The sequence below is a fragment of the Oncorhynchus tshawytscha genome, linkage group LG07 (genome assembly GCF_018296145.1).
Source record: "Oncorhynchus tshawytscha isolate Ot180627B linkage group LG07, Otsh_v2.0, whole genome shotgun sequence".
NCBI classification, from domain to species: Eukaryota; Metazoa; Chordata; class Actinopteri; order Salmoniformes; family Salmonidae; genus Oncorhynchus; species Oncorhynchus tshawytscha.
This window is the reverse complement of record NC_056435.1, coordinates 76,960,749-76,975,464: the sequence shown is the minus strand read 5'-3', so window position 1 is coordinate 76,975,464 and position 14,716 is coordinate 76,960,749. Positions and strand designations below refer to the sequence as shown.

General features: G+C 44.6%; 1 protein-coding gene across 1 annotated transcript in view; it reads right to left on the bottom strand.

Moving 5' to 3' along the window:
* LOC112237209 (IQ motif and SEC7 domain-containing protein 1-like) overlaps window positions 1-14,716 on the bottom strand; it is a 129,695-nt gene that overhangs the window by 9,668 nt on the left and 105,311 nt on the right. The window contains 2 exon segments of the mRNA XM_042323740.1: window positions 4,907-4,956; window positions 10,549-10,725. Coding sequence (XP_042179674.1) covers window positions 4,907-4,956; window positions 10,549-10,725 — 227 coding nt within the window.

The window sequence follows — 14,716 nt, the reverse complement described above, 5'->3', positions numbered from 1 at the left end:
GGTGGTAAATAGACAGCTACGAATAATACAGATGAATAATACTCTCTTGGTAGATAGTGTGGTCTACAGCTTATCATGAGGTATTCTACCTCAGGTGAGCAATAACTCAAGACTAATTAAATATTAGTCATAGTGCACAAGCAGCTATTGACAAATAGACACACCCCCCCCCGTGCTTCGTCTTACGTAGCTGCTCTGTCCTTCCAAAACATGGAGAAGGCAGTCAGATCTATATTATCCGTGTCGTCGTTCAACCAAGTTTCGGTGAAACATAAGTAATTGCAGTTTTTAATGTCCCGTTGATAGGATAGTCTTAATTGCCGATCGTCCACTTTGTTTTCAAATGATTGCACGTTGGCCAATAATATGGAGGGAAGTGGTGGTTTACCTACTCGTCAGCGAATTCTTACAAGGACCTCTTCCCCCTTTTCTTCCATCTTTTCTTCACGCTGATGATGGGAATTTGGTTATTGTCTTGACAAGGCAGTATATCCTTCACGTCAGACTCATTAAAGAAAAAATCTTTGTCCAGTTCGAAGTCCAGTTCGAAGTAATCACTGTTCTGATGTCCAGAAGCTATTTTTGGTCATAAGATACGGTTGTAATGGCCGTTGTTGGTGGAAGAAGGTGAGGACCAAGGTGCAGCGTCGTATGTGTCCATATTTATTAAAATTAACACGGAAATACCAAAAATACCAAAGAGAGACGACCAAAAACAGTTCTGGCTGGTGCAGACACACAACAGAAAACAAATCACCCATGAAACACAAGTGTTTGACAGCTGCCTCTGATTGAGAACCATACCAGGCCAAACACAGAAATAGCAAATCATAGAAAAACGAACATCGATAACCCACCCAACTCACACCCTGACCATACTAAAACAAAGAAATAACAAAAGAACTAAGGTCAGAACATGACAGTAGCAGCAACATTATGTACAAAATGAGTTTCTAACAATGCGAAGAAACAAACTGTTTGAAACATGTAGGTATTCCAGACTCGATCAGGGAGAGGTTAAAAATGTCAGTGAAGACACTTGCCAGTTGGTCCGCGCATGCTTTGAGTACACGTCCTGGTAATCCGTCTGTCCCTGCGGCTTCGTGATAGTCAACCTGTTTAAATGTCTTGCTCACATCGGCTACAGAGAGCGTGATCACACAGTCATCCGTAACAGCTGGTACTTTCATGCCTTCTTCAGTTTTGCCTCGAAGCATAAATGACATTTAGCTCATCTGCTCCTTGAATGGCAGCTCTAGCCTTTAGCTCGGTGCGGATGATGCCTGTAATCCATGGCTTATGGTTGGGAAATGTACGTATGGTCACTGTGGGGACGTCGTCGTCGATGCACTTATTGATGAAGCCGATGACTGAGGTGGTATACTCCTCAATGCCATTGGATGAATCCCGGAACATATTCCAGTCTGTGCTAGCAAAACAGTCCTGTAGCGTAGCATCGCCATAATCTGACCACTTCCGTAATGAGCGAGTCACTCGTATATCCTGCTTTAGTTGTTGCTTGTAAACTGGAATAGAATTATGGTCAAATTTGCCAAATGGAGGAAGATGGAGAGCTTTGTATTTGTCTCTGTGTGTTTTGTAAAGGTGGTCTAGAGTTTTTTCCTCTGATTGCACATGCGACATACTGGTAAAATGGATTTAAGCCTGAATTAATGTCCCCGGCTGCTTCTGGATGAGCATTTTCTTATTTGCTTATGGCCTTATACAGCTCGTGGTGGTAAATAGACAGCTACGAATAATACAGATGAATAATACTCTCTTGGTAGATAGTGTGGTCTACAGCTTATCATGAGGTATTCTACCTCAGGTGAGCAATAACTCAAGACTAATTAAATATTAGTCATAGTGCACAAGCAGCTATTGACAAATAGACACACCCCCCCCCGTGCTTCGTCTTACGTAGCTGCTCTGTCCTTCCAAAACATGGAGAAGGCAGTCAGATCTATATTATCCGTGTCGTCGTTCAACCAAGTTTCGGTGAAACATAAGTAATTGCAGTTTTTAATGTCCCGTTGATAGGATAGTCTTAATTGCCGATCGTCCACTTTGTTTTCAAATGATTGCACGTTGGCCAATAATATGGAGGGAAGTGGTGGTTTACCTACTCGTCAGCGAATTCTTACAAGGACCTCTTCCCCCTTTTCTTCCATCTTTTCTTCACGCTGATGATGGGAATTTGGTTATTGTCTTGACAAGGCAGTATATCCTTCACGTCAGACTCATTAAAGAAAAATCTTTGTCCAGTTCGAAGTCCAGTTCGAAGTAATCACTGTTCTGATGTCCAGAAGCTATTTTTGGTCATAAGATACGGTTGTAATGGCCGTTGTTGGTGGAAGAAGGTGAGGACCAAGGTGCAGCGTCGTATGTGTCCATATTTATTAAAATTAACACGGAAATACCAAAAATACCAAAGAGAGACGACCAAAAACAGTTCTGGCTGGTGCAGACCCACAACAGAAAACAAATCACCCATGAAACACAAGTGTTTGACAGCTGCCTCTGATTGAGAACCATACCAGGCCAAACACAGAAATAGCAAATCATAGAAAAACGAACATCGATAACCCACCCAACTCACACCCTGACCATACTAAAACAAAGAAATAACAAAAGAACTAAGGTCAGAACATGACAGTAGCAGCAACATTATGTACAAAATGAGTTTCTAACAATGCGAAGAAACAAACGAAATAGCATAGTTGATTAGGAGCCAGTAAAATAAAATTCAGCTACACACTCAGGATGCCGCCTCTCAGTTTTAACTGGGATATGTCTGTCGATATCTAAGGCATGCATTCCATGATGTGCTCGATGGAACTTTACTTTAAATGAAACATCTGGGATTGATCAATGATATCGCCATATTGCTGAAAATAGATTAATGACATCTCATGAAATCTCATCTTGTTCCTGACCAATAGGATCTATCATTGCTGCTCTGTCCTGACCTATATAATGTAGAGTTGCTGCTCTGTAGCTCAGTAGAGAAGGAGTTAGGCTCAGGTAGAGGAGAGTAGAGACGGTTGGAGAGGAAGAGGTTTTCTTGGTGCACAGTGTCACAACTGTCTCAGTGGAACAGGTTTTCTTGGTGCACAGTCACAACCGTCTCAGTTGAACAAACAGCAGAAAGAAAACGACAACAAAATAAACTAAACAACCAGAAACCAATGATCAGAGTAACTGTGCGGTATAGTAATTAGCTGTATTAGTCCATCATGCTGGCAGAATGGACATAAAACAGACTAACAGGCAGGCCAAGCATGCAGCAGGTGGTATCCCGATCCTCCACTCCACTCCTGAAGACAACCAGGGTGAAGAAGAGGTTGAGCCCAGCCACTGAGACCAGCATAAGTAAGAAACAAAAGATACAGGAACATAGAACACAAATAGAAAACAGAGAAAACAGGGTGCAGGAACAGGGAACAGGGTACAGGAACAGGGAACAGGGTGCAGGAACAGGGAACAGGGAACAGGGAACAGGGTGCAGGAACAGGGAACAGGGTGCAGTAACAGGGAACAGGGTGCAGTAACAGGGAACAGGGTGCAGGAACAGAAAACAGGGTGCAGGAACAGGTAACAGGGTGCAGGAACAGGGAACAGGGTGCAGGAACAGGGAACAGGAACAGGGTGCAGGAACAGGAACAGGGTGCAGAAACAGCGAACAGGGTGCAGGAACAGAAAACAGGGTGCAGGAACAGGGAACAGGGTGCGGGAACAGGGTGCAGGAACAGGGAACAGGGTGCAGGAACAGGGAACAGGGTGCAGGAACAGGGAACAGGGTGCAGGAACAGGGAACAGGGTGCAGGAACAGGGAACAGGGTGCAGGAACAGGGAACAGGGTGCAGGAACAGAAAACAGGGTGCAGGAACAGAAAACAGGGTGCAGGAAAAGGGTGCAGGAACAGAAAACAGGGTGCAGGAACAGAAAACAGGGTGCAGGAACAGAAAACAGGGTGCGGGAACAGAAAACCGGGTGCAGGAACACGGAACAGGGTGCAGAAACAGGGAACAGGGTGCAGGAACAGGGAACAGGGAACAGGGTGCAGGAACAGGGAACAGGGTGAAGGAACAGGAAACAGGGTGCAGGAACAGGGTGCAGGAACAGGGAACAGGGAACAGGGTGCAGGAACAGGGAACAGGGTGCAGGAACAGGGAACAGGGTGCAGGAACAGGGTGCAGGAACAGGAAACAGGGTGCAGGAACAGGGAACAGGGTGCAGGAACAGGGAACAGGGTGCAGGAACAGGGAACAGGGTGCAGGAACAGGGAACAGGGTGCAGGAACAGGGAACAGGGTGCAGGAACAGGGAACAGGGTGCATGAACAGGGAACAGGGTGCAGGAACAGGGAACAGGGTGCGGGAACAGGGAACAGGGTGCGGGAACAGAGACAAGGGTGCGGGAACAGGGTGCAGGAACAGGGTGCAGGAACAGGGAACAGGGTGAAGGAACAGGGAACAGGGTGCAGGAACAGGGAACAGGGTGCAGGAACAGAGAACAGGGTGCAGGAACAGGGAACAGGGTGCAGGAACAGGGCACAGGAACAGGGACATAGAACAGGGTGCAGGAACAGGGAACAGGGTGCAGGAAGAGGATCAGAGAACAGGGTGCAGGAACAGGGTGCAGGAACAGGGAACAGGGGTCAGGAACAGGGAACAGAGACCAGGGTGCGGGAACAGGGTGCAGGAACAGAGAACAGTGTGCAGGAACAGAGAACAGGGACAGGGAACGGGGTGCAGGATCAGGGAACAGGGTGCAGGAACAGGGAACAGGGTGAAGGAACAGGAAACAGGGTGTTGTGTGCATCATCACAGAGCGATACATAAATACAGCAAGAAGCCAGACGCCAGTGACATGCAGTAGAGTGCGATTAATTTCTTCCTACTTACTTCAGTATTGCTGTCTAGTGATCCTGCACTGCTGCGGCGCTCACGCTTACCTGAGCAGGACAGGACAGGCAATAGCAGAGGTTAGACAACCAACCAACATACCTGGCATACAGGAACTATCTGACTTACAGCAGGACAACCAATCAACACACCTAGCATACAGGTACAGGCTGCTAGGGTTCTGTACAGGTGAATCTACACTACATATACAAAAGTATGTGGACACCCCTTAAAATTTTAGACAAACATTTGCAGTAGAATGGCCTTTCTGAAGAGCTCAGTAACTTTCAACATGGCACCGTCATGGATGCCACCTTTCCAACAAGTCAGTTCATCACATTTCTGCACTGCTAGAGCTGCCCCAGTCAACTGTAAGTTGTTATTTTGAAGTAGAAACGTCTAGTAGCAACAATGGCACAACCGTGAAGTGGTAGTCCACACAAGCTCACAGAACGGGACAGCTGAGTGCTGAAGTGCTTAAAAATAGTCTGTCCTCAGTTGCAACACTCACTACCGAGTTCCAAATTGCTCTGGAAGCAACGTCAGCACAATAACTGTTTGTCGGGAGCTTCATTAAATGGGTTTCCATGGCCGCAGCCACACACACACAAGGCTAAGATCACCATACGCAATACCAAGCGCTGGCTGGAGTGGTGTAAAGCTCGCCGCCATTGGACTCTGGAGTGATGAATCACGCTTCACCATTTGGCAGTCGGACAGACGAATTGCCCCAATGCATAGTGTCAACTGTAAAGTTTGATAGAGGAAGAAAATTGGTCTCATGCTGTTTTTCATGGTTCGGGCTAGTCCCCTTAGTTCCAGTGAAGGGAAATATTAACTCTACAGCATACAATGACAATCTGTGCTTCCAACTTTGTGGCAACAGTTTGGGGAAGGCCCTTTCATGTTTCAGCGTGACAATGACGCCGTGCAAAAAGCGAGGTCCATTCAGAAGTGGTTTGTCAAGATTGGTGTGGAAGAACATGACTGGCTTGCACAGAGCCTTGACCTCAAACACATCGAACACCTTTGGAAAGGATTGGAAAGCTGACTGCGAGCCAGGCATAATCGCCAAACATCAGTGCCGGACCTCACTAATGCTCTTGTGGCTGAATGGAAGCAAGTCCCCGCAGCAATGTTCCAACATCAAGTGGAAAGCCTTCCCAGAAGAGTGGAGGCTGTTATAAACTCAGCAAAAACAGAAATGTCCCTATTTCAGGACCTGGTCTTTCAAAGATAATTAGTTAAAATCCAAATAACTTCACAGCTCTTCATTGTAAATGGTTTAAACACTGTTTCCCATTTTTGTTCAATGAACCATAAACAACTAATGAACATGCACCTGTGGAACGGTCGTTAAGACACTAACAGCTTACGGTAGGTAGGCAATTACGGACGGTAGGCAATTAAGGTCACAGTTCTGAAAACTTAGGACACTAAAGAGGCCATTCTACTGACTGAAAAACACCAAAATAAAGATGCCCAGGGTCCCTGCTCATCTGCGTGAACGTGCCTTAGGCATGCTGCAAGGAGGCATGAGGACTGCAGATGTCCGTACTGTGAGATGCCTAAGACAGCACTACAGGAAGACAGGATGGACAGCTGATCGTCCTCGCAGTGGTAGACCACGTGTACCAACACCTGCACAGGATCGGTACATCTGAAACATCACACCTAGGTGCAGGTACAGGTTGGCAACAACAACTGCCCGAGTTACACCAGAAATGCACAATCTCTCCATCAGTGCTCAGACTGTCCGCAATAGGCTGAGAGAGGCTGGACTGAGGGCTTGTAGGCCTGTTGTAAGGCAGGTCCTCGCCAGACATCACCGGCAACAACGTCACCTATGGGCACAAACCCACCGTCGCTGGACCAGACAGGACTGGCAAAAAAGTGCTATTCACTGACAAGTCAGTATCGTCGAAGGAATGAGCGTTACACCGAGGCCTGTACACTGGAGCGGGATCAATTTGGAGGTGGAGGGTCCGTCATGGTCTGGGGCGGTGTGTCACAGCATCATTGGACTGAGCTTGTCGTCATTGCAGGCAATCTCAAAGCTGTTCGTTACAGGGCAGACATCCCCCTCTCTCAGGTGGTACCCTTCCTGTAGGCTCATCCTGACATGACCCTCCAGCATGACAATGCCACCAGCCATACTGCTCGTTCTGTGCGTGATTTCATGCAAGACAGGAATGTCAGTATTCTGCCATGGCCAGCGAAGAGCCTGGATCTCAATCCCATTGAGCATGTCTGGGACCTGTTGGATCAGAGGGTGAGTTCTTGGGCCATTCCCCCCAGAAATGTCCAGGAACCTGCAGGTGCCTTGGTGGAAGAGTGGGGTAACATCTCACAGCAAGAACTGGCAAATCTAGTGCAGTCCATGAGGAGATATACTGCAGTACCTAATGCAGCTGGTGGCCACACCAGATACTGACTGTTACTTTTGATTTGACACCCTTTGTTCAGGGACACATTTTTCCATTCCTGTTAGTCACATGTCTGTGGAACTTGTTCAGTTTATGTCTCAGTTATTGAATCTTGTCATGTTCATACAAATATTTACATGTGTTATTAAGTTTGCTGAAAATAAAACGCAGTTGACAGTGAGAGGACTTTTTTTTGTTGCTGAGTTTAGCAGCAAAGGGGGGATCAACTCTATACTAATGCTCATGACTTCGGAATGAGATGTTTCACCAGCAGGTGTCCACATACACTACATGACCAAAAGTATCATCCTTACTACAAAGCTGTAGGTCTGTATTATAGGTTTTGTTTTTTGTATTTATGTTTTGAATTTGGACATTAGCACATATAGCTCGTTAGCACATAGGGCGCACCGAGTGGTGTCACGAGTCAATGTGTTACACCTTTGCTGGTTGCCATCTCGTTAGTCAGTGTGTTTCACCTGTGCTGGCCCAGGTGATATTTAAGAGTGTCTGGCCCAGTGCTCCAGTTGTCTTGAGAGATGTGGAGGGTTAACTTCAGTTGGCGCTCCCTATTTTATTTCTAGAAAAGCATTGCTTTGTCTGATCTGTGCTGTTTTAGTTTTGCACCACCATTTTGGTTTGCTTCCTGTCTAAGTTTGGAGTGGGTTTTTCTTTTGTTTGCCTCTCAATGGGCACTCATGGTGGGTGTCTTTAAGGTTCTAGTTGTTGTTGCAAGTCAACTTTAAGTAGACTCCCCCATGACTGTCTTTCAGAACCCCTCCTAAAACTCCACCTGTTGTTTTTTGGTCAATGACTGTTAGTTCCCTCTTCTGTTTGAGTGACATTTTGTTTTCTCTTGCTGGGGAACGCATGTCTGCCTCGTGGCCACTAGGTTTTTTATTGTTGTCAGTGACCACTAGAATCAGTCACATGGAGGGGTGGGGGTCACAGCAGAGACGGAAGGGAGAGAGCCATCTACAGTAAAACACTGGTGCATCTCTAGTACGCTACCACAGCACTACACTAAATAGATACTACGGAGCAACTGAGATTTGGAGATGAACTGAGAATAAAAGCACAGTGACTCCTGATAAGTCTGGCCAACCCATTACCACAGACAGACTACGATAGCAGTAGGTTGGGATTTGATTCCCAAACCAAAACCAGAAAGGTAAAGGTTAAGAGATTGAACATGTCAGAAGGGCTTAGGCTGCAGAGTTGAGGAACTGAAGTGTGATGTAGACAGAGTGCAGTAGTTCAGCTAACCGTTTCAGGTCATGTGTCTAGTGTGCAGTGAGAGCAAGTGATGTGTCTAGTGTGCCGAGAGAACAGGCTGTTGTGTCTAGTGTGCAGAGAGAAATGGCTGTTGTGTCTAGTGTGCAGAGAGAACAGGCTGTTGTGTCTAGTGTGCAGAGAGAACAGGCTGTTGTGTCTAGTGTGCAGAGAGAACAGGCTGTTGTGTCTAGTGTGCAGAGAGAACAGGTGATGTGTCTAGTGTGCAGAGAGAACAGGCTGTTGTGTCTAGTGTGCAGAGAGAACAGGTGATGTGGGCAGAGAGAACAGGTGATGTGTGCAGAGAGAACAGGTAATGTGTGCAGAGAGAACAGGCTGTTGTGTCTAGTGTGCAGAGAGAACAGGTGATGTGTCTAGTGTGCAGAGAGAACAGGCTGTTGTGTCTAGTGTGCAGAGAGAACAGGTGATGTGTCTAGTGTGCAGAGAGAACAGGTGATGTGTCTAGTGTGCAGAGAGAACAGGTGATGTGTCTAGTGTGCAGAGAGAACAGGTGTTGTGTCTAGTGTGCAGAGAGAACAGGTGATGTGTCTAGTGTGCAGAGAGAACAGGCTGTTGTGTCTAGTGTGCAGAGAGAACAGGCGATGTGGGCAGAGAGAACGGGTGATGTGGGCAGAGAGAACAGGTGATGTGGGCAGAGAGAACAGGTGATATGGGAGGAGAGAACAGATGATGTGTGCAGAGAGAACAGATGTGTGCAGAGAGAACAGATGTGTGCAGAGAGAACAGATGATGTGTGCAGAGAGAACAGATGATGTGTGCAGAGAGAATGTGTGCAGCAGGTGATGTGTAGAGAACTATGTGTGCAGGTGAGCAGAGAGCAGGTGATGTGGGCAGAGAGAACAGGTGATGTGTGCAGAGAGAACAGGTGATGTGTGCAGAGAGAGCAGGTGATGTGTGCAGAGAGAACAGAGTGTGAGAACAGGTGATGTGGGCAGAGAGAACAGGTGATGTGTGCAGAGAGAACAGGTGATGTGTCTGATGTGTGCAGAGAGAACAGGTGATGTGGGCAGAGAGAACAGGTGATGTGTGCAGAGAGAACAGGTGATGTGTGGGCAGAGAGAGCAATGGGAGAGAACAGGTGATGGGCAGAGCAGGTGATGTGTGCACGGGCAGGTGATGTGTGCAGAGAGAACAGGTGATGTGTGCAGAGAGAACAGGTGATGTGTGCAGAGAGAACAGGCGATGTGGGCAGAGAGAACAGGTGATGTGTGCAGAGAGAACAGGTGATGTGTGCAGAGAGAACAGGTGATGTGTGCAGAGAGAACAGGTGATGTGTGCAGAGAGAACAGGCGATGTGTGCAGAGAGAACAGGTGATGTGTGCAGAGAGAACAGGTGATGTGTGCAGAGAGAACAGGTGATGTGTGCAGAGAGAACAGGTGATGTGTGCAGAGAGAACAGGCGATGTGGGCAGAGAGAACAGGCGATGTGGGCAGAGAGAACAGGTGATGTGTGTGTAGTGGCAACTTTCTAAAGGCTTTATCTGGATTAACAATATAACATTAAGTAACGTTCCTGCTAACAGGCTGAGTACATTAGTCAACACGTCCTCTGTCTCTAGTCCACACTGAGACACCATGTTAAACTGAGACTCAGACTGTGCTTCACCTAACCATTCACCTATAGTACAGCCACTACTGGCCCAGAGGAGGTGATCTGCTCTTCATTTCATAACTGAGTAATCACATCTAGTGAAGTGAGTATCATACCAGCAGCTACTGCCTAGAGAGGAGACTACAGAGCTCTACTTAATGTCACAGGGCACTACACTACACATACTAGTGACATAGGATACATCTGAAATGGCACACTTTTCCCTATATAGTAATGCACTACCTTTGGTCCAATGAGGGGAATAGGGTGCCATTTTGTATGTAGCCTTAAACACAGAACACGAGGCAGGCTGGTGACCTCTAGCCCCTCACCTGCATCTGAGAGGTCTCGTAGCGAGCTGCTGAGGGCACTCCTCTTTAGCCCCTCCCCCATGGCGTAGTTGTCATCAAGGCTCCCTCGACCCATTTGGCCGTTCCCAGAGTCCTTCTTCAGCCCCGAGCTCTGTGATAGACTGGGAAGGACCACGCCCTTCTGCTTCTCTAGCTCCGCTAGAAGGGTACGCAGATTCAGGTTAGATTACAACTCTGGGACCTGTCAGTCAGCCTTGAGCTCTGTGATGGGACGGACCACGCCCTTATGCTTCTCCAGCTCCATTACAGTGATATAATCTAATGAGCTCCTGAATCAAGTAACGTTAATTTATATAATCTGATTAACATCTGAATCAATTAACGTTAATTTATATAATCTAATGAGCTCCTGAATCAAGTAACGTTAATTTATATAATCTGATTAATTAATTAGCGTTAATTTATATAATCTAATTAACTTCTGAATCAACCAACGTTAATTTATATAATCTAATTAACTTCTGAATTAATTAACGTTAATTTATATAATCTGATTAACTTCTGAATCAACTAACGTTAATTTATATATTCTAATTAACTTCTGAATTAATTAACGTTAATTTATATAATCTAATTAATTTCTGAATCAATTAACGTTGATTTATATAATCTAATGAGCTCCTGAATCAAGTAACGTTAATTTATATAATCTAATTAACTTCTGAATCAGTTAACGCTGATTTATATAATCTAATGAGCTCCTGAATCAATTAACGTATATAATCTAATGAGCTCCTGAATCAATTAACGTTAACTAACAATCTGATTAACCTCTGAATCAATTAACGCATATAATCTAATTAACTTCTGAATCAATTAACGTTAATTTATATAATCTAATTAACTTCTGAACCAATTATCGGCACCTTATATAATCTAATTAACTTCTGGATCAATTAACGTTAATTTATATAATCTAATTAACTTCTGAATCAATTAACGCTAACTTGTGTGATCTAATGAGCTCCTGAATCAATTAACATGAATTTATATAATCTAATTAACTTCTGAATCAATCAATGTTAATTTATATAATCTAATGAGCTCCTGAATCAATTAACATTAATTTATATAATCTAATTAACTTCTGGATCAATCAATGTTAATTTATATAATCTAATGAGCTCCTGAATCAATTAACATTAATTTATATAATCTAATTAATTTCTGGATCAATCAATGTTAATTTATATAATCTAATGAGCTCCTGAATCAATTAACATTAATTTATATAATCTAATTAATTTCTGAATCAATTAACATTAATTTATATAATCTGATTAACTTCTGAATCAATTAACGTTAATTTGTATAATCTAATTAACTTCTTGGTATTTATTAGGATCCCCATTAGCCGCTGCATAAGCATCTGCTACTCTTCCTGGGTCCACATGAAACATGACATCATACATAGTACAGAACATTATTAGTCAAGGACTGAAATACATACATTTAAAATGTCACAAAGCCTACAAATCAGTACATACACACAATATCTAGGTCTAATACATAGTAGAGTGCAAATTACAATACAACATACATAACATGTCTGTGTCTCTTCACATTCCCATTTGTGCAGTAAGGTGTTCTTTTATCTGGTTTTATTTCCAGCTTGAGTTTCCTGGGTTGGCAGAGATTTCCATGTAGTCATGGCTCTATTTAAAACAACGGGTTTCCCAGCCTTTGTTCTGGACATAGGGACTGGGAAACTCTGGTTGCATGTCTTGTGTTGTACTGATTAGTGTCCGGACTGTGTGCCAATTGCTTGAACAGACAGTTTGGTACCTTCAACACATCAATATCTCGCACAAATCAAATTGTATTTGTCACATGTGCCGAATACAAAAGGCGTAGTAGAACTTACAGTGAACTGCTTACTTACAAGCCCTTAACCAACAATGCTTTAAGAAGGTTTAAGAAAAATAAGTTCAGTGAAAAATAGAAAATAAAAGTAACAAATAATTAAACAGCAGCAGTAAAAAAAACTATTGAGGCTATATACAGGGGGTACTGGTACATAGTCAATGTGCGGGGGTACCGGTTAGTCGAGGTAATTTGTACACGTAGGTAGAGTTAAAGTGACTATGCATTGATAATAACAGAGAGTAGCAGCAGGGTAGAATGGGGGGGGCAATGCAAATAGTCTGGGTAGTCATTTGATTAGCTGTTAAGGAGTCTTATGGCGTCAGGGTAGAAGATGTTCAGGAGTCTTATGGCTTGAGGGTAGAAGCTGTTCAGGAGTTTAATGGCTTGGGGGGTAGAAGCTGTTCAGCAGTCTGATGGCTTGGGGGTAGAAGCTGTTCAGCAGTCTGGTGGCTTGGGGGTAGAAGCTGTTCAGGAGTCTTATGGCTTGGGGGTAGAAGCTGTTCAGGAGTCTTATGGCTTGGGGGTAGAAGCTGTTCAGCAGTCTGATGCCTTGGGGATAGAAGCTGTTCAGCAGTCTGATGGCTTGAAGGTAAAAGCTGTTCAGGAGTCTTATGGCTTGGGGGTAGAAGCTGTTCAGGAGTCTTATGGCTTGGGGGTAGAAGCTGTTCAGCAGTCTGATGGCTTGGGGGTAGAAGCTGTTCAGCAGTCTGATGGATTTGGGGTAGAAGCTGTTCAGGAGTCCTATGGCTTGGGGGTAGAAGCTGTTCAGGAGACTTATGGCTTGGGGGTAGAAGCTGTTAGGGAGCCTTTTGGACCTGGACTTGGTGCTCTGGTACCGCTTTCCTTGCTGTTAGGGAGCCTTTTGGAACTAGACGTGGCACTCTGGTACCGCTTTCCTTGCTGTTTGGGAGCCTTTTGGACCTAAACTTGGCGCTCTGGTACCGCTTGCCTTGCGGTAGCAGACAGAACAGTCTATGACTAGGGTGGCTGGAGTCTGACAATTCTTTGGGCCGTCCTCTGACACCGCCTGGTATGGAGGTCCTGGATGGCAGGAAACTTGGCCCTGGTGACGTACTGGGCCGTACGCACTATCCTCTGTAGTGCCTTGCATTCGGAGTAGCAGCAGTGTAAAAAAGGGGTCCGGGTAGCATTTCGATTAGCTATTCAGGAGTCTTATGGCTTCGGGGTAGAATATGTTAACCTCTTGCGACGAGCAATCCCGGAACCGGGAGCGTAATCATAGCCTCAAACGAATTTGCATGACGCAGCGGTCATAAATACTTTTCCTATTCATGAAAATCGCAAATTAAATAAAATAAATATATTCAAACACAAGTTTAGCCTTTTGTTAATCACACTGTCATCTCAGATTTTCAAAATATGCTTTACAGCCAACGCTAGACAAGCATTTGTGTAAGTTTATCATGGCATAATGCTATGCTAGGCTCTGCTGGCAGCAGGCAACAATTTCACGAAAATAAGAAAAGCAATCAAATTAAATCATTTACCTTTGAAGAACTTCGGATGTTTTCACTCAGGAGACTCCCAGTTAGATAGCAAATGTTCCTTTTTTCCAAAAATATTATTTTTGTAGGCGAAATAGCTCCCGTTTGTTCATCATGCTTGGCTGAGAAATCGACCGGAAAATGCTATCACTACAACGGCAAACTTTTTTCCAAATTTGCTCCATAATATCGATAGAAACATGACAAACGTTGTCTAGAATCAATCCTCAAGGTGTTTTTAACATATATATTTGATAATATATCCGTCGAGGCAATTGGTTTCTCATAAGAAGCGATTGGAAAAATGGCCTCAGTATTTTACGCAAGGTTTTTTGCGGGAGACACCATGTGACCACTTGCTAAATGTGGTCCCTTACGGCTATTCTTCAACAGAAATGTGAAAAAGACGTCACAATGCTGTAGACACCTTGGGGAAGACGTAGAAAACGTAAGCTCATTCGTAGCTCTTTTACAGCCATATAAGGAGTCATTGGCATGAGGCGGTTTCAAAAAATGTGGCACTTCCTGATTGGATTTTTATCTGGGTTTCGCCTGTAACATCAGTTCTGTTGCACTCACAGACAATATCTTTGCTGTTTTGGAAACGTCAGAGTGTTTTCTATCCAAAGCTGTCAATTATATGCATAGTCGAGCATCTTTTCATGACAAAATATCTTGTTTAACACGGGAACGTTTTTTAACTAAAAATTAAAATATTGCCCCCTAGTCGCAAGAAGTCTTTTGGACCTAGATGGCAG